Raw genomic sequence first — 23,914 nt, forward strand, 5'->3', positions numbered from 1 at the left:
GCTAAGCCCCAAAGCTCAGCTTCCCCATCAATTCTGGCACATCTCCTACAGGCACGTGCTCATGCAAACACACCCCACTGTGGGCATCTTCACATGAGCACCTCAACAAGACCGAACAGGAACACCACCCCTGCTGCCTTGTGTGGCTGTGGAGTCACCTACCCTTTCAGGGAAAAGGTGGCACTCCCTCCACCCCTCCACAGTGTGAGAAGCACATCTCCAACAATCCAGGGTTTTAAAGTGAGGCAAACACGCCAAGAGCTGGTTTGTCAAGTTCCAAAAACACAAGCATGACCAGTTGTATGATTCAAGGATTTATTAAGTCATACATGCAAAACATACTGCTAACCGCATTAGCAAAAGATCAATGTAAAAACACTCCACAATTCTGCAACTGTCAATTGAAAAAAGTTTGTTCTAGTGGTTGGAAGGCCCAACACTGTGTTCTTGCCAGTGAGTTAGGTTGTACAGAACAGCGTTAGCACTAGCAGTTGACAGAACCTCACAGACCCAAAGGAACATCTCTAGGCAGAGCCACCACAGGAAGTGTGTCCACGTGGGTGAGGTCTAGAGGGGCAGCATTAGTCACATGACAGTGTTGGTTCTCTGGCAAGACAGTGATGTTTAGAAGGTTCATAGTTTAAGAATTATCTAAAATAGTTTAAAACCTGTAAAGCTGCAACACATGATTTTTACACCTAGTTACTAGAAAACTAAGGAAAGCATTTATTAGCTTTGAATAAAGTAAGATGAAAACAGGAATGCACTTCTACTAATCTACCAAAAGAAAAAAAAAAAAAAAGAAAAAGAAAAAACTTCAAATGCATTATCAGAAAGATCTTATAGTACAGGTCAGACATATTGCTCGTTAAGAAGGGGGTCCTAAAGAAAAGCACTTGCTAAAGTTAGCAACCATGGGGAAGTGGGGTGGCCAGCTTAAATATGGATTCAACACCCCATCTGGGGAGGGACGGCAGTGTAGGGGAAAGGAAAAGCTCGAGAGACACTGATAAGACCGGCCATTTATCATCTACTGTGTCTGACAGAAATTAACCGTTAAAAACTTTACCCGTGACACTTTTATTCAGTTGAATTACTCCATGTACAATGTAGTGTAAAGTAATCTCTACTTCATTATTAGTCAAAATACTGTCTTTATCCTTTGATCATGTCGTGTTTCGCACACTCCACCCAGCACACCCACGACTAGGAACAGAATACTTCATTAGAGGCAACACGGGAACCAGAGTTCTGTTCAAAGTCTGCAAAAGTTAGTCAACTGGGGTTTCAGAAAACTCACTATGAAATCAAAGGGCTGAGCTGTTACACTCACTCACTGTGGCGTACAGTACAAAGTTATGTCATGAACATGGGCTGATAAGTTACAGGTGCATTACATGGCAACGTGTCGTTAAGGAGGCTGTGCTGCTGCGTCACACAGTCTGGAAACTAGGGAAGAGTCTGCACCCCGACTCCAGAAGTTGCAGTCTTCTTAAAAACAAAAGTCTCGACAGTTTAGTGCGTAGTGTTCTCAGCACAACACAACTTAGTTCAGAAGGTATTTTGGCAATTCTTAATCTGAGCAAGAATAGGGGACTTGAAAAATAAGGCTTTAAGAAGGCTTGTCATTTAGGGCTGAATTTTAATAGACCATAACTTGGAATTCTTACATTTAAAACAGAACCTTAAAATTATTGACTGGTTCATTGGTTCAAAATGGTTTTATGGAAAAATTAATCTGTAACAAAAACTTGGCATCAAATGCGAAGGCTCCACCGTTTTTTTTGAGCAAAGCGTACAAAGGTTCCAGGGACAGGACCAAGAATGAGGGGCTCAGACATTTACAACAACAGGCATTTTCTCTTCCTCTTCTTAACAGGAGGTGGACAGAGAACCGCTCGGATAGCTTCATCAAACACTGTCTTGAGGCCTCGCTGTGTGAGCGCTGAGCACTCCAGGTATTTGACAGCGCCTAGAAAAGACAGCCAGAGGCATTGAAAGCTACTCCAGGGGCAATGACTCGCCATGGGACTTACAACCAGAACAGTTCCCCTGGACTAAGCGTGGCTCGGCAGCCAACTCCCACACCAACACAAAGGCCAGCAAAGGCCTGGCTTGGCTGGGTGCCCAAAGCAAAGAGAACCCCAAGTAGGAGCACTTTCCTTTCTCGGACGGACTCCAGCCGCTTGTCCTCAGGACTGCAAAGCAGACACAAGAAACGAGGTTTTCATACCGATCTCTTTTGCCATGGCTAGCCCCTGCGGGTAGGTGATAGGAGTCAGCTTCTTCTCCTTCAGCTTCTCAATTGTATCCTTATCATCCCTGAGATCAAGCTTCGTTCCCACCAGGATGATGGGAGTGTTGGGACAGTGGTGTCGCACTTCAGGATACCACTAGATGAGAAAAAATAAGGCCATGCCACTCTCCTGTACAGACTTCCTTCCTTCACCCCGCTTATATGTAGTGAGTGCCAAATCTCTAGCCACAGCTGCCCCACAGAGCTTCCCTGCCCTGTACTCGAGCTGTAGAGAACTGTGCGTACCATGGCTAACCAGGCCCCCTAAGACAGAGGACACACAACAGACCCTACCTGTCAAGAACCAGGACAAAAGGGCAGTATGGAAAGCACCCCCAAAGGAAATCACTTTTGTTTTTAGGAAAAGAAAACTAATTTATAGGATCACCCACCATCAGCTCAAGGGTGAGAACATAGAAGCTAGACAGCTCCATTGTCCCCAGCATGGCCCTCATCTCTACACTAACAGCGTCCCTCACCCTTTTCACTAAGTTGGTGCAAGATGCTGGAGCAGAAAGAAAGGTCACTAACTCAATCCTGAAGTGTTTGGCACAGCTATGACTAGAGCCTGCTTCTCAAAGAAATTAAGTTCTAGACACCCACAGTCTGAAGCCATGGACTTTAAAATGGCCCATTCCTTCAGTACAGTTACTAAAGTCAAGTTAAACAATTCAAAGTTCCCAGAAGCTAATGGCATTAATTTTACTTTTTAATATTTCTTTCTGAGAGTGACATTATGCAACAAGCACCCTGTAAGTAGCACTTACCTTTGCACGGACATTTTCAAATGATGCAGGACTCACAAGGGAAAAGCAAATTAAGAACACGTCCTACAGAAAGGAAACACAGGCAACATTTAGAAGACAATCTTAAACTTCCCGAGAGCTCTGTTTAACTCTGCTTACAATGAACTGTCAGAGGCACTCTATGGCTACTGCACCCAGCAGCTAAGTCCTCACTACCTCCCACTTACCCACACACCACCCCAGTTAGCCAGATGACTCCCAAATCATTACCAAGCCAGACAAGCAATCTTCAGGAGAAAACTGCTGGAAGCTGTTTGAGGTTCAAGAGGTATCAAATCACATTCCCAGAAGGCCACTTTCCAATCATGCCCAACTGGGAACCTAATTAACATTACCTACACAGAAACTCTCCTAAAAGACTGTCTCAGGTTCATGGATATAGAGTTGATTTTAAATACATCATCTACCAAGATTCGATTTTCATTAAGTTCTCCACGTGCACATTAAGTGCAAACCTTTTACATCATCACTAGCGTCAATCAGCCAGCTTGTCACTGTCCCTGGTACAAAATGGAGTTCAAAGATTTGCTCCCCAACCCTCTAGTCAGGGAGGGAACTCAGTGTGACTTCTCCCAATAACAAGCACCAACCATACCCCAGCACTGTCACAGCTTCCCAAGCTCAGCCAGGGCCTCTGGAAAACTTGCCCCCGGGGCAGCTGTGCCCCCACCCCCAAGAATGTAAAGGAAAAGGAATTTGAGAGTGCTTATTCAAGAGAAACTGCTGGCTAATAATGGAAATATAAAATATCTGACTTTTTCTTCCTATCTGGTATTGCATGTGAAATAAAATTCAGATATTTGCCTGTATAAAATAATGCCAAGAGTTTCTAAAATGCTAGGCTTATCAATACACAGTCCTAGAAAATGCAGTTATGCTCTTTTGTGAAATGCATACAGTTCCCAAGCTAGCACCTTCAACCATCCAGCTGGTATCTCGTACCTGAAAAGGAAAGAAACATCCCACACGACAGCTTTTTATAAACAACATTGTTTACTTCAATGCTGGCGCATGCACAAGCCTATCGGAGAATCACCAGGGCCTCCCAGCATCCAAATTGATTCCAAACCCTCTCAAAGCACAGTTGGGTTAGCTCACCAGCACTGCACAGCCGCCCCTGCAGCCCACAAACAGAACACCAGAGTAAGAGAAAAAGCCCTGGGAGTGAGGTTAGTCTGGCTCAGCACAAAACCACCCACTCGAGCACCAGGTGGACCCTCCACACCTGCACCTCCTACCATCCCAGGGAGGGGCTTCCCTGAGCCCCTCCTTTCACATGGGAGGAGGGAAGCAAGCAGTTCATGGACCATTTCAATCAACTGGTAGTGAACAGTCAGGCTCCAGTGAAAGCTTATTTCATCAAGTGAAACCTCTCCTTGAGTGAATCAGATAGAAAACACTCAAGGAACCTGAGGCTTAACTGTATTCCTGGGGAGTCTAAGTGAAATGAGAAAAGAGACAAAGCTTGAGGCTGAAGTCGACTGAAAGTCTTACATACGGCAATCGGCTTGTCTCTGCCCCTGGAGGTTCTATCTTTACCACTTGTGTCTCCAACCTAGTAATGCAGGAGAACTTTGCTTGAGTTCAGTACAAACTAAGAAATATAAAAGTCAATATAACCTGTTAGTCTTCATCAGAAATTGTCTCAGTCCTCCTGAGGAATCCAAAGTATACAATGACTTAATACATCTTAGAAACTAAGAGCCACAAAATCATTACTCCATGAAGCCTGGAGCCAAGGGGCTATCCCCTCCACAGTTCAACAAGGAAGTCAAGGGAACATTGGGCCTGCCACCAAGGCGTTCCCACTGTGGTAACACTTGCCAGAATTTAACACATCCCACAGAGCTCCAAGTGTTCAGAAAGTGTCCCTTAACATAAAAAGGCCTGTTGATGGCATCCATTAGTGACCAGATCTTCAAGAACTCTGCAGCAGTTCTCAGAAACAAGCCAAAGGAACCCTCAAAGATAGGTGAGGAACCTGCTATAGGAACAGTGAGGCTTTCCAAGATGGAGTCAGAGGAGCCAAGCTGGCACATCAGCCTCCTGCCCCAGTTCTGGAGTGCAGTGTGGATGCAGACTGTAGCTACTTATTCAAATAAACAGTGTTATTCAAACTCAGGTCCTTTTGCATCAGAGGCCACCACTCGTTGGCAATTTTGTAAGTGACAACCTTTTCCATTTCCATCATAATATTTTCCGTTTGTTTGTAAAAATTGACCCACTTACTCTCTCAATATAGAAAACCCCAAAAATCCTAGTAAAGACAAGCAAGGCAATTATTTTAATTTCACCTCACTTAACATTCATATTTACAATTCAAAGAGATATAATTTCCAGGGATTCAGGTTTCATCTATGGGCTATTTCTGAAGGTGTCCTTAAGGAATTGACACAATGCACCCCCACACAAAACAAAACAAAAACACACATTGTTTCACTGTGGCAATGACAGTCATCAGGACAGGTCAGAAAACAGCTGGAGCACCTCTGGCCTCATTCACTCCACCTTCCTTAGCCCTCCAGCATCTTCTGAGTGGCAGAGAAACACACACAAGTGGAACCATACTCACAATCTATGTGTGCATTACGACATCTGCCTTTCCCTTTTCTCATTTCTCTGCCTCCCCTTGGCCCAAATACAGCTTCCATCAAATTAGTCGGCTTCTGATGCTTTTTTCCCCACCATCAATCCCTTCCAACCGTGCTTTCCTGATAACTGTACACAAGAGGTTGTTTCCCTGCTCCTCCCCATCCCTGTGGCAGCACCCATGTCTCCTTTGTCATGGTCACTGACCCATCTTTCCTGGGGACTTTACCAACTTTCCTCAGATCACCAGGACACTTGTAATCATAACAGATATACAACATGCCTTTAATGAGTGTGAGTTTCCAGTACTTTACTACTCCCAAATCACCAGCTTCTTCTCCCTCATCAGGCAAAAGTACAGCCAGAGCTGAAAGACAGTTTAGTTAGGTAGACACCGCACCCAGTGAGAGACCATGTCTCAAAAAGAGCAGGGTGGCTCTTAAGGGACAATACCTGAGGTTGACCTCTTGTCACACAGACACACCAACTACAGCTAGAGTGGTCCTACTTGCCACACCTCTGCCGGACAGTGGTACTATCCCCAGTATGAGCCAGCTTTCAGAATGAGACAGGGCAGAGCAAAAGGTGGCTCAAATCTCACCACCACATAAGTATGGTAGCTTTTATTCTATTCTCTCCCAAACACTTTCTATCTGTAGTTCAGGTTCATATCTGGATTTTTTTCTTTCTTTTCTTATCCTATTTAATATAGGGATTACACACATAGGGAAAATGACGAGGGCTTACATACACAGCAGAGAAAAGGCAAATCTAAAAAAAGCTGGACAGGCATTCCTAAGAAAATAGACCCTGGAAAAAGTCAGCAGCCCCTCACACCTGGGAGCTGGCCTGATTCTGACAGCTTCACTTGGGTGGAGGTGTCCCTGTAAATTCTCACAAGTTCCCAGGCCTCCCTGGGAGCATGCTGATGAAAGGCAACCATGTGGAAATAAAGACTAAAAGGTCATTTCCTAAACCCAAGGTCACTCACTTCGAGAGGCACAGAACAGTAGCAGCCTCAGCCTCACTGCATCCCACCACCCTCTAGGTAGAACTTCCTAAAATACAAGGTTGTCACAGCACTCAGCCAGAGCAAACCCCTTTCACTGAGTCCTATATAACCCCAATTACATAATAAGGTCCCCAGTGTGTTTCCCTTGTGGCAAAGAGCAGCACACCCTATTCTGGCAAGTAGTTTCTAGTGACCTCTGGCTGGAGGACCAGACATCTAATAGTCATCTTAACAAAAGCTAAACCAACCCTTTGAAAAATCAATACTGCACCAGGCAGTGGTGGTATACAGCACTCAGGAGGTAGGGGCAGGTAGGATCTCTTGAGTTCCAGGCCAGCCTGGCCTATAAAGCAAGTTGTAGGGCAGCCAGAGCTGCAGAAAGAAACCCTGTCTAGAAATACAAAGGGGGAGGGGGGCAAGGGAGGGGGCGGCCAGGGGAGAGTAGTCAGGTGTAGGCACTCAGAACTGTAATCCCAGGGGCTAGAGATGATGGCTTTGCTCTGTGAGTACAAGAAGTGGCTGCTCTTCCACAGGACCCAGGTTTGATTCCCAGCACCCATGCAGCAGTTTACAACCGTCCCTAACTCCAGTTCAAAGGGATCTAATCTGGCCCCTGTAGATATCAGGCATGCACATAGTACATATCCATACATGTAGACAAATATTCATACACACAAAAACAAATTTTAAAATATCACTCTAAGTTGCAGACCACCCTAGGCTACACACTGAAGAAAACCCTGTCTCAAAATATCAGTGGCCACAGGAAATGTTAACATCTCTTTTTTGGTGTGTTCCAAACAAGAGTCTTCCCCTTGGCTCTTGAGAAGAGTATCTGAGCAGTTTTTTCATGAGTCACATAAACAGGCTTATAGCTCAAAAAGCCAAGACCATGTGCTAGTCAACAGAGACGGAGTAAGGTACCAGCCGGGAAATCCTATGTCTGCTCATAGTATGACAGTGTGGCCCACAGCAAGGTAGACTTCTGGGGACTGGCACTTGAATGTAACTTCCCTATCACAGAGAGTCCTAGCAGGAAGTCTTCAGCTGCAGCCTGAGTGCGTTCCCCTCTTTGCTTCTAAGGACCCCTACACCTCACTACCTACACTGGAACATAGTGTATCAATAGAATCTTGTCTTGTTCCTTTCTTGCTATACAGTCCTTGTAGAAGGAAATTGTCCACCTGTTCTTCACAGAGAAAAAATTTACAACACCCACTTTGAGTCAGGCCTCACACACCGTTATGGCTCATTCAGTCTAGGAAGAGTACACCTCACTCATCTGTGATACTCAGCACAGTCTGATTCCTGCCAAGTCACCTTTGACTTGCTAAGAATGACTCCCTTAGACAGAAAGGCCTCACCCTATTCTGTACCCACTGAGTCACAATAGGGTGGCTCTCATTTCTCAGAAATGATGCCACACCCTTCCAGACACATCCACTGGACTGGATATATACCAATTGCTGTGTGTTTTTAAATCCACTTAAAATCTGGAATTATTCAGCACCCTCTAGATGTAAAGCATTTCTAAAGGCACTGAAGACTGTAATCATCTCATGATTGTGGACTGATTTTAAATACCTAATCACAGTTAATTTTTAGCACTGGATTAACTAGAGGAAAAAAACCACCCAATTCAAACCTTCCCTCTTACATTTTCGATCTTTATTTAGCACTGTTAACTAAAATTCACCTACAACTCAATTAATAGTATCTGGCAACACTTCCACTGAGAAACAAAAGGTATCCTCTGATTGCAGAGAAAAAGTATCCTCTAACACGTAAATCCATCACTAACTAAACAGGAAGTTCATTCAAAAACACAAAGGTGTAGAGTGGAACTAATTCATGACACTCCAAAGTAAGGGCTAACTAAGTAGGTTACAGCTGCCCAGTCAGTCAGGGTTCAAACCCTGCCTTTCTCTAAGATGCCTCCAATCTCAGGCCAGACTCCCCAGTAAACAATGAGGGGCATAAAGAGAACACAAGAATGCTCATCCAAAGAAAGCCTGGTTAGAGGAGCCTTGGCCTATCAAATCTGTAAGGCAGGAGGAGGAGCAAGTGGGCACTAGTGGATGTGGACTGTGCCAGAACTGGTGTGCACACAACTTGTATTATTTTGTTATTTCTGAGACAAGGTTACACAATATAGGCTATCCCTGAACTCACAGACATCCACCTGCCTGGTCTCCAAAGTCCTGAGATTATAGGCTTAAACCAACACACCTGGGTCTGAGATGTATTAACTCAAGTTATGCTGGTGACAAGCAGACAGAGGCCAGAGATGAAGAAACTGCTGAGAATGCACAGCTGGGTACAGAGTGCAGGACCTGAATCCAAGGCACTCCCTCTGCTGCCTTTAAGGTTGATCACTGTACCACCAAAACTGTTCTAAGATACACTCTTCTTTCCTTACCTTTTGCAGAAAGGCAAATGCTCTACCCTGAGCCACACCCCTGGCCCTATAATACACTGTCTAAAATGAAGAACAGGCATCAAGATAAACAAATGGCAAATGCTCTGCATCATAACACTGTCTTCCAAGCATACCCACGGTTCTTGCCAACCCACTGCTCTAATTAGCTTCAGGTAAATGATCAGTCATTTGGTTGCCTCATACTAACAAAAAAAAAAAAAAAAAAAAAAAAAAAAAAAAAAAAAGCCTTTCCTGGCTAGACACAAAGATGCAAAGATGTACTTTACAAAACTGAAGCCTCCATCTACACTAAATTAGTACTGAAGTAAAGAACTTTGTGCTTTATGGGGAAAAGTATTAACCTTAAGATAAGTTCACAAATTCAGTTGAAAGACACCCTAGCCAGGCAGTGGTGGCACACGCCTTTAATCCCAGCACTTGGGAGGCAGAGGCAGGCGGATCTCTGAGAGTTCCAGACCAGCCTGGTCTACAAGAGCTAGTTCCAGGACAGCCTCCAAAGCCACGAAGAAACCCTGTCTCAAAAAAAAAAAAAAAGAAAGAAAGAAAAAAAAAAAAGTAGTTTTTTTGTTTTGTTTTGTTTTTGAGACAGGGATTCATGTAGTCCAACCTGGAACTTACCATGTAACCAAGGATGACCTTGAACATCACTTCCAATTACAGGCACAAGCCACTATATCTAGTTATGTGGTGCCAGGGATATAACTCAAGACTGTGAATGCCAGGCAATCATTCTACCAACTGAAAAACACCTCCAGCTCAAGAAACCTTAACAATAACGCCTTAATTTGTTTTGTTTTTGAGACAAAGTCTCAAAGAATAGGCCAAGTTGGTTTCAAACTTGCAGCAATGTTGCTTTAGCTTCCCAAGTGCTGGGTGACAGGTATGAGCCACCATGCCCAATCGAACTGCTTAATTTGATTTTACAGTGCAAAATCATCACAAAACAAGCCATCTTTCCAAGTAACTGCTGTTAGGAACAACTTTTAAAACCAAATATAAGAGAGTACCTGTTCTGTGTGGTTGTCTGGAAACTAAATAAAAGAAAGTGCTGGGCGGTGGTGAAGCCTGATTTTAATTGAAGCACTTGGGAGGCAGAGGAACTCTTTTGAGTTCAAGACCAGCTTGGTCTACAAAGCAATTTCTAGGACAGGCTCCAAAGCTACAGAGAAACCCTGTCTCGAAAAACCAAAAAAGAATGCAAAATAAGCTGGGTAGTGGTGGCATACGCTTTTAATCCCAAGCACTCAGGAGGCAGAGGCAGAAGGATCTCTGTGAGTTCGAGACCAGCCTGGTCTATAAGAGCTAGTTCCAGGACAGCCTCCGAAGCCACAGAGAAACCCTGTCTCGAAAACCACCCCCTCCCCAAGAATGCAAAATAAAAAAAGCGAAATAATTGATAATATTCAAAAACCCAAATTCTGACTTCTGAGGAGGTATTTAGTACTGAACTAATTAATTTATCTTCACTTACATCATCACAGACCCCAGTCACAGCAACACAAGCAGATCTGTGTGCATTGCCGATTAGGTGAAAACTGAAGAATTATACAGTCTAAAGCATGGTAAAAATCAAGCGTGAGCCTTACTGTTTGCGGATAGGAGAGGGGACGCAATCTGTCATAATCTTCTTGTCCAGCTGTATCCCATAAGCCCAGATTCACTGGCTTTCCATCTACCATAACATTGGCAGAATAGTTGTCAAAGCTGTAGAACAGGACAAGAAAAGGTTAGTCACAGACATGGGGACTAAGTCACAGTCTCTCAGCTTTCCAAAGGAGGTGTGTTATAGGGAAGAGGTGGGCCTGGAGGCTGCTAGTCCAGAAAACATCCCAGAGGCATGAGAAGTCGCCTGGAGAGGACGGGTTGAGCAGAGGGAATCAACCACACATACACACACACAACTAGAGAGATGAAAAGAAACAAAGGACAGGCTTCTGACTTACAAGGAAACAAATGCAAAACCAAAATGAACTCTGCCTTTAATAAACAGAAGGGTTTTGTCTACAGAAAAAAGACAACATGAAAGAGTTCCTCTTCCAAATGCCACTTGTCAAGTTTTTCGTGGACATATCTTGTTCACTTTTAACCAGTGTCCTCAGTTAAAGTGTACATAGCAAAGTCACCTATGCCTAAGCCCAAAGTGCAGTGGTACAACAAAACAGCAGGATTTTAGAAGACTCCCAAGTTTTCAGAGTGAGCACACCTGACTACATAGTGCATAAATTAGCCCGAAATTGCTACATACAAATTAGTTAACTACAGTAAGTGGCACCCCAGAAGTCTATCCACCGAGGTAGGAGATCACTAAGAGTTCAACGTTGACATAGGCTACAGAGCAAAACCTTGTCTCAAAACAACAACAGAATGCTACAGGTATCACTGACTGCTCAGAAACAAAACCAAACCAAAAACTCAAGGGCCTAGAGCAGGATCAGTCAGGAGTTTAAGGTCAACCTGTGCTACACAATACCCATCTCAAAAACAAAAACAACTTTAGCACTGCAATTTAAAACAGGACAGTATCTTTATTAGTTTTGCTGGCATGTATGTATGCATGTACAGCACATGTATGTCTGGTGCCAATGGAATTCAGAATTCATACCCCCTCAAACTGGAGCTGTCATGTGGGTACTGGGAACCAAACCCAGATCCTCTGAAACAACAACCAGTGCTCTTAGCCACTGAATCATTTCTCCAGCTCCAAGATAAAATATCTTAACACATTAGTTTTAAGGTTAAAGGGGCTTATTTTTATCATGTGTAGTACTTAAAAATAGGGACTCTCAGTATAAAAGCAAAGTTTAAGCTAATGTGATTTACAGAGTGTACTGACCAAAGCTGCCTTAATAAAGATAATGACAGGTGTGGTGTACACAGGGGAGGCAAGATAATCAAGAGTTCAAAGCCAGCCTAGGCCATACAGTAAAACCCTAGTGGTTCCCCCTAGGGTCTGAGCCTTAAAGGTGGACTGGACACAGGCGTGAGTTTAGAGCTCTGCAGCATCAGGAGACTCCCCAGTGAGCCATCAAACAAGAAAAGCACTTTTTCTTCCCCTCGACTAGGCTGCCCATACGGAATTAGCAGTCTAGCATCCAACTCTGCCCCACAGCCACGTTTCACCTCTACAGCCCTTTAACAGTGACATGGAACCAACTGATGACTTGCCAGAAAGGCCAACTAACCCTAATGTAATACTCTGTGCTCCAGTTCCCACAGAGCCAGGTTATCAGAGACTGAACTTCTGTGGCTCTGGCTTTCTTTACATCCCCCAGCCTATGCACTCCATAGTGTAATTCTTTGTTTTCTAAATGTCTAAAACGTAATCAGGAAGCTGTACATTTCCTTATATGAGACAGGAAATCATACATTAAATGACTTTTTTTTTTTTGAAAGCTCTAAATACCTAACAATTAGATTCCAGTCAACAGTGGAGAAGAAAATAAACACTATTCATTCATTTTATATTGACAAGGGCTTTACAGAATAGTAAAAGGCATCACAGGCAAAATGGTTCCCAGTCTGAGGAGGATACTCACACGGTGGGGATGTATTCTCCAGGAAATGCATTGGTTGTGTAACTGATCAGCAGGCAGGTTTTACCAACAGCTCTGAAGGGAGAGAAAAGCACTGTTTAGACAATGTGAACACAACCCTGGCTTCCACTATTCTGCTAAAATAATATAGAAAATACCAGGAAATAGCTATACCACATTCATAGGCATAAAAAATGAGTTTTTCTAACATTTAACACTCTGTATACATGTTTATCTTAAAAACAAGACAAAAGCTCTATATTTCTCAGAAAGGCAGATTGAGCAACCTCCCTTTCTGTCTAGGTGGCATCTGGAGCAGCAGTCAGGAAGTCTGTATTAGGGACGAGACTCAGAGAAGCACTTGATAGAAAAGTCCCCCAGAACACCTTCCACTCAGTCGATTACTAATATGTGAACATGGCTGCCTTTGCAACTTGCACTGTTATTTCTCAAGTGCTATCTAAGAAAGGCTGCCTCTAAGTGGCAAAGCTCTCCAACTCCCACGCCCCACCCCCTAAAGCCTGTCCCTAACAGAGTACAGCCAGTTAAGTAGCCACGGGGCTCTCACTCACTCACATATATGCTCATCAGCGCCCCACCCCCAATCCTCACAAGCTGTGAAAGGAGCTAACATCATATGTCCTAAACATGTTAATGGAGGGCACAGAGATGGGAGTAAACTTCTCAAACAGCTGCAAAGAGAGAGCAAACGAGAAATGTGCAGAAATAAGTAACATTAAGGGGACAGACAGCTATCACTATCACTAGTGAAACCTCGGGCAGAAGTTAGGGCACTGTCTGAAAAGCTCCCAACCACTGCAATGTTTTTTGAGATTACCTAAAAATGAAGATTGCTGTACCATTTGCAAAAAAATAAGTAAGATACAATTTCTACATTTCACCATAGTCTCTAATCAACTCCAGGGACATCCTGAAGGCTCAGTCCAAACAGTTCTCTGTAATGAACCCAGCTGGCTGCTGCCTTCTGATGGCTTACTAAGGTCAGGGTGATACATATACTGACTGGTGCTGATTTGTAAGACTCTGCTGCTCAACGCAGGCCACTATAGACTGGGGTTCACTATCTAGAAGGCAAGCTTTATACTTGCCTTCCATTCTTTGAGGATAAAGGCTGCACAAGGGCAGGAGCTCAACCACTCCTTACTTGCCAATACTTGCTTGACTTGTAATATTATAAGGGCCTTAATGAAGGTGGAACTCCCCACCCTAAAGATCTCACTGTCAAACATTACATCACCAGCAGGTAACTTCCAATCCTTAACGGCTTTCTAAACATAAATGACTCATTAGACATTTATCTTGTGAAAGTCTTAGAATGTCAAAACAAACCTGTATGAGCAAGAGCCTAAGATGTGGAAAGGCCTAAAGCGGAGATTCAGGTGTAGTTTCTGGCACATCTGAACTTCCCTTTCAGCCTCCGTTCTTGTTCATAAGCAGATACACTCAACTACAGTGAGCATTAATTCAAAACCAGAGTACAGCAACAAAGTAAGGTACTAGGTGCTGAGCTACTGCAGAAAACAAGACTCATGGGACAGCTGGGGGTGGGAGGCTCAAACAAGAGGATCTCTAGGAGCCCCAGGTTAGTCTGGGTTTTACAATGAGTTCTACTCTAGCTAGGGCTGCTTAGTAAGAACCTAACCTACTTCAAACAAACCAACAAAAACATAGTGGAAGAGGGGTAGAGGATGATCAAAGTACATTCCACACATATATGAAGTGTCAGTGAAGGCTCTTAGTACAATTAATATATGTAATAATTAAAAATTAAAACCTCAGCTGAGGCTGTAGCTCAGTGGTAGAATGCTTGCCTAGTACACAGAAACCCTGTGTTCAATCCCCAACACTTCATCTTCCTCACACCCCCATCCTGTTCCTCAGCATGCTAGGCAAGCCTTATATCAGAATTGTGAACCCCATCTAGAGGCATCAACTTTGAAAGGCCCAACTGGAAAGAGACTGGCCAAGTCTGGTAATGAGAATTTTGTTGTTGCCGTTTGTAAGAATGTGTGTGTGGCCGGGCATTGGTGGCGCACGCCTTTAATCCCAGCACTCGGGAGGCAGAGGCAGGAGGATCTCTGTGAGTTTGAGGCCAGCCTGGTCTACAAGAGCTAGTTCCAGGATAGTCTCCAAAGGCACGGAGAAACCCTGCCTCGAAAAACCAAAAAGAAAAAAAAAAAAGATTGTGTGTGTGCACACATGTCACAGCATGCTTGAGATAAAAAACTTTATGGTAGCAGTTCTCAACCCAGGGGTCAAATGACCCTTTACAGGGATTGCCCAAGATCATCAGAAATCAGAAAACAGATATTTACATCACAACTCGTAACAGTGGCAAAATTACTGTTATGAAATAGTAAGGAAAATAGCTTTATGGTTAGGGGGCGCCAAACATGAGGAACTATATTAAAGGGTCACAGTATTAAGAAGGTTGAGAACCACTGCTTTAAGGAGATAAATGGGTCCTCCCCTCCTACTATGTGTGCCTCAGGGATGGAGCTCAGAATGTCAAGCTTGTCGGCAAGTACCTTCACCTACTGAAGTGGTCTCACTATACAACCCGAATGGCCTTGAACTCACTATGTAGACCAGGTTGGTTTTACATTTGTGTCCATCATGATCCTTTGACCCATTTACCTCTGCCTCCTTGGTGCTGGGGTTACAGTTGTGAGCCACCACACAGGGCTGGGAATGTTAACTATTAAGCATTATTAACTACAATTTATATTCTATAAAAACATGACTATAGGGTTGGTAATGCAGTTCAGTTGGCCTAGCATGCACCAAGTCCTAGGTTTGATTCCCAACACCAAATAAAATCAGGCAGAAAGGCGCTTGTCTGTAATTCTAGCACCCAGGAGGACACAGTCTGGGCTGTGTGAGAGGCTGTCTCTATGTACTTTTGCTAAATTCTTAACTTAAAAATGGATCAGCATTCATAGAAAGGTTATTACCCTTCTTTTAATGTATTTATTCATTCCTTGTAAACACATGGCATAAATCAACTTTAGATGCCAAAGTCAGTATCTGAACTCCAGGAAGAAACATCAAGAATATGTTCACATGGAGAATGGAAGCTGTATTTGGACATGATGACACTGTTGCAAAATTTCTGGAAGTTTCTATCTGCTTTGGAATTTTCTGAATTTGGATATTCAAGTGCTCAGTTCAACCTCCTTTTAATCTTTAAACTCTAGAAAATGAGTCTTGATCTACTGGAAGAAACTCCTGTCCATTCTATATTAGGTCTTCCCCTAGCATATGACATTACTATTTCTTTAACCTATCTGTACTTCCTGCCCTATCCTGAAGAAAGGACTAAGAGTGAAGTCCACAAGTGACTTCCGTTCCTACTGAAGTCTTCATTTTCCTACAACTTTGTTGTTCATGTCCCCTCTGCTTTGACCAGCTTTATTGTTATTTTCTGAAACCTACAACCAAACCTTAAAGCACAAATAAATTTCTATTAGCTGTAGCACAGTGTTAAGCCTGCCTAGTATACACAATCCCCTGAATACCATGCCCAGCACCGAGGAATGGGGTGTAGATCTAAAAAGAATAAAGAACTTTCTGCATGGTCTTGTAAGACAAAATATTCCTAAGACCAAAACACTAGACTCATCCAATAACAACTGTAAACCAAATGCAAAATGCAGACCAGGTTACACTGTCTTAAAACATACAGATCGGACCAAAAAGTCAATCTTAAAGGCAGGCGGGGTATAATTCTTAGAGGGAGGGCAGATTCAGAGTTCAGGTTCAATCTAGCCTTGGTACATAGGGAGTTTGGAGGCTACCCTAGGCTATATGAATATATGAGACCCTGTTTCAAAACTAAGGAAGGAGCTGGAGAGATGGCTCAGAGGTTAAGAGAGCTTGTTGCTCTTCCAGAGGTCTCAAGTTTAGTACCCAGTTCCCAGATCAGGCAGCTCACAACCACCTGTAACTCTGCCTTCAGAGTATCCAATGCCCTCTCCTGGCCTCTGTGGGCAACTCCCCCCCCCCCAGCACTGACTCATTAAAACACACACACACTCGCGCGCGCGCTTTAAAGTAAAAAAATGAAATGGCAGATGATTGAGGAAGATGCCTCTCCCTCCATGTAGACGTGTGTGTGTGTGTGTGTGTGTGTGTGTGTGTGTGTGTGTGTGTGTATGTGTGCGTGCTGTGTGTGTGCTGTGTGTATGCTGTGTGTGTGTGTGTGTGCGCGCGTGGGTGCGCGAGTGCACATGACCTCCTCTCTCATATTTCTCAAGTAACTGAAGGATCTTCAACTAAAGTCCGGAATTTCTCTGAGAAGGAAGGTACAGTGATTATGTAACAGTATTCCTTCCACAAATACATATGAAGAACAACAGGACTATGATCAGAAAAATAGATGAATCAGTAAGAATAGTTCAGTACCTGGAAAATACAAACTCCAATTCAGAACTCTCAAGTTTATGAGCCAGGAAATCATAACCAATGGTTATAAAGATAGTCAATTAACACCATTAAAGACTACAAATTAAGACACTGTACAAAGTTTCTCAAACACCGAAGGCTGAAGGTACTACACATAAGAGAGATGAGGCTTCGAGGAGGCTTTACTCTAGACCACCCTTCTCAATTCTAAAATCATCCAATCATGGGAGGAGCAGATGAGAGTCCAGTGAAGAGAGATACAAAGTTTAGTTATTTTTATGAAAGGCATAAAGGATGGAGAGATGCTTCAGAGACTAATAGCACTGGTGGTTCTGCAGGACTCAGGTTCATTTGACAGCACCTATATGGTGGCTTGCAACAGTCTGTAACTCCAGTTCCAGGGCACCCAATGCACTCTTTCTGGCTTCCAGGGACACTAGGGACTTGGTACACAAATATACATGCAGGCAAAGCACCCATGCATATAAAATAATAATAATAATAAAACATAAATTTGGAAACCAGTGCAGAATTCGAGTACCTTCATAATAGGCCAAAATAAACACAGAAGTCCACACCACAAGAAAACAAAAACACATGAGGAGCTTAAGCAAATTCACGGGTCATGCCATCACTGTTCAACAGAAGCAGAGTAAACTGTGTCCATTCCTGTAAGGATGACATCGTAAGAGGCTGAACTAACAAAATTCCTGGACAGCAATGTCTAAGTTAGATACTATACTGGACCCAGGTCCATATGTAGACAAGAAGGAAACTCAAGACATTTGCATGTCAACCTTCTGGTCAGCCACAACTAAACCAGTACTATTAAAAACCACAGAGGTAGTTGAGATGGCTCATCTCCACAAGTCCAGCACTCAAGAGGTGAAGGCAGAACAAAGCTAGAGGCCAGGGGTGGGTAAGAATTTAATGAAGTAGTAGAACACTCATCTACTAAATGTGAGGCCCTAGGTTTAGTTCATAGCACCAGAAAAAAGAAAAAAGGTGGGTGTGTATGAAAGAGTAAAAAACACTAGCTCAGTATGGCTCAGCACCTGCCAAACACACCAGTTCTGTTTTCAAAAAGACCATCTGATAATAAGCTTCAAATCTCTCATATTTTTAAAAAGATTTTATTTATTTATTATGTATACAACATTTTGCTTCCATTTATATCTGCACACCAGAAGAGGGCACCAGATCTCATAAACGGATGGTTGTGATCCACCATGTGGTTGCTGGGAATTGAACTCAGGACCTCTGGAAGAGCTGTCGGTGCTCTTAACCTCTGAGCCATCTCTCCAGCCCCCCAAATCTCTCATATTTTATATCCACTGCCAATTAACTACTGACTAGCCCACCAGAAGAATACAGGCTAGCTAATCTAACATGATCATAACAGAATTTATAACTGTAATTCCTCAAAAGAACTTTTAAATAAGAAAGTTCCCAATTTGTACAACCCCAGTTTGTCATCACTCCTGTAAAATTTATTATATTATATATGACATTAGGCTCAACTGCTTTAAATTTTTTCAGAATAAAAGGCACTCCAACTATACCTCAGGCATAGCTTATTTGGCGAAAAGCAAAAAAATATTACTGGCATGAAAAGCTATGTATCTATACTTCTAAACCTTCCGAATGCTGCAAACTTTTAATCCAGTTCCTCATGTTATGGTAACCATAAAATTATTTTGTTGCTACTTCATAATTATCATTTTTCTACTGTTATGAATCATAATGTAAATATTGTGATATGTGACCCCAAGGGAGTCACAACCCAGAGGTTGAGAACCAATGTTCACTACACATTAAAAGTGTAAATTTCAATCTTTTGGTAAATGTACATTTCCCTTCTGTCACTTAGCCCCAACAACACCTCTGTCGAATACAGTATGTAAAAGCACACTGAGAAAGCCAGACAATGGTGGCGCACACCTTTAATCCCAGCACTCAGGAGGCAGAGGCAGGCGGATCTGTAAGTTTGAGGCCAACCTAGTCTACAGAGTGAGTTCCAGGATAGGCCTCAAAGCTACAGAGAAACCCAGTCTCGGAAAACAAACCCCCCCCCCACACACACACACACCAAGAAGGTGTGGAGAGACACTCAATGGTTAGGAGCACTGGCTGCTCTTGCAGGTTCAACTCCCAGCACCCACACATCGACTCATAATCATCTGCTACTCCAGTTCCAGGAGATCCAGCACCCTCTTTCTGGCCTTCTTGGGTGGCACAGACACACATGCAGGCAAAGCACTCACATAGGCACTATTTTAAAGCACAGTTAGATGCGGCGATGCATATCTGTAATCCAGCATTCAGATATACATTGAGACTCCATTTAAAAAAAAAGTTTACTGGGGGTAGAAAGATGGCTCAGCAGTTAAAGGTAAGCCAGACTCCTGAGTTCAATCCCTGGGATCACGAGGATAGGAGAGCACCAATTTCTTTGGGTTGTCCTCTGACCTTCACAAGCTTGCCATGGCAACATATGCCTTTTACACACATACAAGTGAATATAAAAACAATGAAGCGTTTTTTTTGTTGTTGTTGTTGTTTGTTTTTCAGTAGACTGAAAAATTTAAGACCAGGAACTACATTTCTAACATTCTTCACAGACCCTCATAGTAAAAACTAACACAAAACCCCTAACAATGATAGTAAGAACGGGGACAGTGGGAGTAGCTCAGTGGTCAGCACTTGTCTAACAAGAAATAAGGCACTGGAAGAACGAACGAACGAACGAAAACACACACACACACACACACACACACACACACACACACACACACAGAGTAACAATGGTAACCAGTACTTCTAAGCACTCTACAAGGACCAGGCACTTAAGGGCCTTTTACTATTCAGCATCTTGTTTAGTCTTGTTTAACTTTCCCTAGAGGCATCTCTCTTGAGGGAAGAATGACAGGCTGAGGGTTACTCCAGAAGTTAAATTAGTGGGGGAGGGGGGGCTGGAGAGACGCTCAGCAGGTAAGTGCCCTGGCTGCTCTTCAAGATGATCTGGGTTAGGTTCCTAGCACCCCATAGTGGCTCACAACTATCAGTAACTCCAGTTTCAGGGGGTCCTCTGCTGGAACAAACATATAGTACAGACGTACATACAGAGAAAACATCCCTACACATGAAATATTAAAAATAAGAAAAAGTAAGTACTGGGAATCCAAAGGAAGGACCCACATCCCACAGTAGGCATTCTGCAAGTATTTGACTTTGTTTCTAAAGCCAGTAACAGGCTAAGATGCATCTCAGCTGTCCATCACTTGCCAGCAAGCAATAAGGCCCTAAATTCCAACTCTAGCACAGGAGGGAAAGCAGATCTACAATATGATCTGTTAGTATCAAATAAACTTTATGTTAGCATACCTATTGAGTGTGTATTTCAGTCTTAGAAATTTCCAAACACTGTGATTTGGTACTGGATTAGCAACAATTTACCTTTTTTTTTTTAAAGCAAGTTTTTTTGTGAATGTTTTCCAATATATTTTGATCATATTCATCCCCACTCCTCTTCCTACCAGCTTCACTGCCCCCTTAAAGACCCACCTAGTCCAATTTGTGATGCCCATATACTGAGTGTAGGCCACCCACTGGGCCACACCCATAAAGAAAACTGACTATCCCACCCTCAGAAGCCACCAAGGGTCCATCCCTATGCAGCCTAGGCCCTCTCTGCCCTGGGCTAGGACTCTGTACAGCTGCTGATGAGTTCACAAGTGTAGCCCAGAAGATACTGTTTCTGTCTAGTGTCCCTGACCTCTGGTTCTTAAACTCTCCCTTCTTCCTCTATGGTCCCTAAGCTTTGGGATGACCGGTGACACAACAATTTAACTTATGAAAAGCTAGGAAATGTGGTAGGACTTTCCAGTTGACAAAAACATTTTTAACTTTTAAAGGAAGTTCAGATAACTTTCAAACATTCCCCAGGAAAAGTGTTATATTTAGTTCATTCACAATACAAAACAAAACAAAAAAACCCAAACCTTCATTTAAGCAGGCTTTATGCCTCACACCTGTAAACCCAACACTTCCAACGCTGTCGCAGAGAATCATCATAGAGGACCAAGACACAGAAACAGAAAGACTCTGGCTCCAAAGCAGAACTTCACTTCAGCTGCTTTCATTATTAAACTAAGTGTCCCAAGTGACAAAATAAAACTTTCTTTTAGGAGGTGAAAGGAAATCAGCATATACTTTCCTATCCAATGAAGCTCCCAATGTATAGTTATATATTATATACACTGAACCGTGTTCATAAGACTTCCTGTTTGTGAGACAAATTCCACTGACGGGCATGTAACCAAAAAAAAAAAAAAAAAGGGGGGGGGGGGGCTGTTTGATTGTTTGGCTGAATGAGTTACAGGGACAATCCCAATGTCTAATGTAGAGTTGTGCAAAAACGATCTAGAATAATCGATCATGAACAGAGGGGCTGAGATTCGGGAAAATCGGTGTTCGCTGCAAGTGTGGAAGACATTAAGTTTGCAGTGCGTTATACTGAACTTGAAAAATGTACCAGTTGCATTTTGCGTTTGAGGAAACTGGTAGTAGTAAATCTCCAAGCTTCCTCGTTAACACGAACCTACACAAGCAACACTGAGACGCGCGATTTTGCTCCGATTACACTGAGATTCTTGTTTCTACTGAAGAGGGGGAGAACTGCATAAGACCAGTCTTGTCTCCCTCAAAGGCCTGAAACCATCACCAACAGTCATGAAAAGAATTGCCTCGAGTCAAAGAGAGTTGGATCTGCTACGTCCATATCTAATGCCTTCAGAGTAGCCTATTTTTAAACGACCACATTACGTTCAATGGACGGTCTTCATCACTCACTCCTTCAGCTAGCATTCCAGTAACTTTCTCGGCGGAAAGTGTGGAAACGAGTATTTTTATAAAACCCAGCAAAGTCGAAACAACCGAGTCCATTCCTAACTTCCAGGTCACCCAAGTGACCAGTGCAAACATGCATCGAGTAAGAAGATCGACTCGGAGGCCGTTACCTATCCCAGTTCTCGGGGGAATCCTGAGTTAATGAAGAAACTAGACTTCCTTTTGCCAAAAACAAGAATTTTTTTAAAAAGCAAAAATTTTCAAACCAGCCTCGTCTACGTGCCAACGAGAACAGGGCGACGGGCGGTGTCCGGCCCAGGAAGAAAGCAGAGGAGGGTGGAGTTCACTTTTCCCTCCGGCCGACTCGCCCAGGCCCTCCCCCAACCAGAAGCCGGAACCAGGCCTGGGAGGGTGGGAGGCCCGCGCCCCCCAGAAAGCCGGACGCGCGCTCTACGCCAGCCCGAGGCTTTTCAGGCCTGGGGTACCCTAGTGCCGCCGGCCCCCGATGAAGCCGCGTACGACACCCCCTCCGTAGCCCCCGACACGGTCGTGCACTCACCCGTCTCCCACCACCACACACTTGATGGCCTGCATCTGGGCCGCTCCGTGGGCCGCAGCGGCGGCGGCCGGTCACTGAGGCGGGAAGTGGCGGGCTCGGGAAGCGCGGGGCGAGCGGGTGCGAGGCTGCGGGCGGCGGGGCGCCGAGTGCCGGGACCGCTGTCCACGCCGCCTGGCCTTCAGCGGACTGGAAGGCGAAGCACGACAGCAGCCACCACCCAAAGCAGAGGAAAACTGCAGAGAAACAGGAAATGGCCGCTCCACTCACATCCGGCCTCCCCTCCCCCTCGGTGCCGTCGACGCAGCTCCCAGGCTCCGGGCGGGGCCGCTCCCTCCCGCGCCGTTCCTGGGTTCCACGGGCTTTCGGGAACGCTCGGAAAAGCTCGGAAGCACTCGGCTCCAGTCGGCGAACGCGCCTCGAAGGGCCTCGGGGCGGGGCGTCCGCCATCTTGGCACGCTAACGCGTCCAAGTTTAGGAAGGTCTGTGGATCCTCGAGTTACCAGTTCGGGTCTCTGGTAGGGCCCGTTCTCTGTCTTCCACTCCTGCCAACGCCATGGGGAGATTCTTGAGCCCCCCCCACTTGTTATGCGATAACTACAATATGCTGTGGCATAAGGTCCTTCTAGAAAATTCTATATAGCTTACTCTACAATGAGACCCTGTGAGATGTACCCCAGTTAGAATGCCTGGCAGCTTGTACATCCTGGGGTTCCACCCCTAGCACATCACAAACCTGCTCTGGCAGCACACCTGTATTCCCAGCACTTGGGAGGTAGATGCAGTAGAATCTTGAAGTGTGGTGATCAATCCCACAGACATTGGGAGTTCAAGACCCAGCCTGAGTGCCGGGCGTTGGTGGCGCACGCTTTTAATCCCAGCACTCGGGAGGCAGAGGCAGGTGGACCTCTGTGAGTTTCAGACCAGCCTCCAAAGCCACAGAGAAACCCTATCGCAAAAAAAAAATAAAAAAATAAAAAGACCCAGCCTGGGCTACATGTCTCAATGAGGAGCTGGATATGTTGCTCACTTGGTAGAGTGTTTCCCTAGAATGCACGAAACCCTGCATAACGTGAAGCAGATGTGATAGTGCATACCCTGGAGTCATAGCTCTGGACAAGTGGTAGCAGAAGGATCCGAAGTTCATCCTCTGGCTAGATAGAAAGACCAAAGCCAACCCGAGCTACAGTGAGACTCTTAGTGTGGGAGGGGGAACTAAATAAACAAACAACTAAAAGGAAGCGGGGGCGGGGGGTAAACATGTACCGCGTCATTAAAATAAAACAGCAAACAGGATAAAGGGCTCGGAGGATTTTTTTAAGGTTGCTGATATAACAGGGTAAGAATATAATTCATTAACAAATAAGGTAGCCTATTAGAAGACAGAGCGTTAAAGATAATTTTGGTGT

At 44.1% G+C, this 23,914-nt stretch overlaps 1 protein-coding gene across 3 annotated transcripts; it reads right to left on the bottom strand.

The window, feature by feature from the left end:
* Positions 1–301: 301 nt before the first annotated feature.
* On the bottom strand, positions 302–23,667 carry Rac1 (Rac family small GTPase 1). 3 transcript variants are annotated; one of them, XM_027413579.1, is made up of 6 exons: positions 23,603–23,667; positions 12,680–12,751; positions 10,730–10,847; positions 3,064–3,126; positions 2,234–2,393; positions 302–1,972 (listed from the first exon to the last, which is right to left on the bottom strand). In XM_027413579.1, the coding sequence occupies exons 1-6, from the start codon at positions 23,650–23,652 to the stop codon at positions 1,842–1,844; spliced, it is 594 nt and encodes a 197-aa protein (XP_027269380.1). In that variant the 5' UTR covers positions 23,653–23,667; the 3' UTR covers positions 302–1,841. The 3 variants fall into 3 exon arrangements, with proteins under 3 accessions (XP_027269380.1, XP_027269381.1, XP_027269382.1); XM_027413580.2 differs by lacking the exon at positions 23,603–23,667 and adding an exon at positions 22,509–22,767; XM_027413581.2 differs by having other exon boundaries at positions 1,842–1,972; positions 2,163–2,393.
* Between the last annotated feature and the right edge of the window lie 247 nt (positions 23,668–23,914).

This window comes from Cricetulus griseus, chromosome 4, assembly GCF_003668045.3.
Source record: "Cricetulus griseus strain 17A/GY chromosome 4, alternate assembly CriGri-PICRH-1.0, whole genome shotgun sequence".
Classification (NCBI taxonomy): domain Eukaryota; kingdom Metazoa; phylum Chordata; class Mammalia; order Rodentia; family Cricetidae; genus Cricetulus; species Cricetulus griseus.

Bases quoted from the DNA above. Each gene is read 5' to 3' on its own strand.
- Rac1 (XM_027413579.1), bottom strand. From the start codon at position 23,652: ATGAACTTCGGATCCTTCTGCTACCACTTGTCCAGAGCTATGACTCCA. The intron at 10,848-12,679 runs GTGAGTATCCTC...CCTGTTCTACAG, and splicing joins GGAGAATACATCCCCACCGT to CTTTGACAACTATTCTGCCA. The intron at 3,127-10,729 runs GTAAGGCTCACG...TCCTTTCTGTAG, and splicing joins CCCTCTCCTATCCGCAAACA to GACGTGTTCTTAATTTGCTT.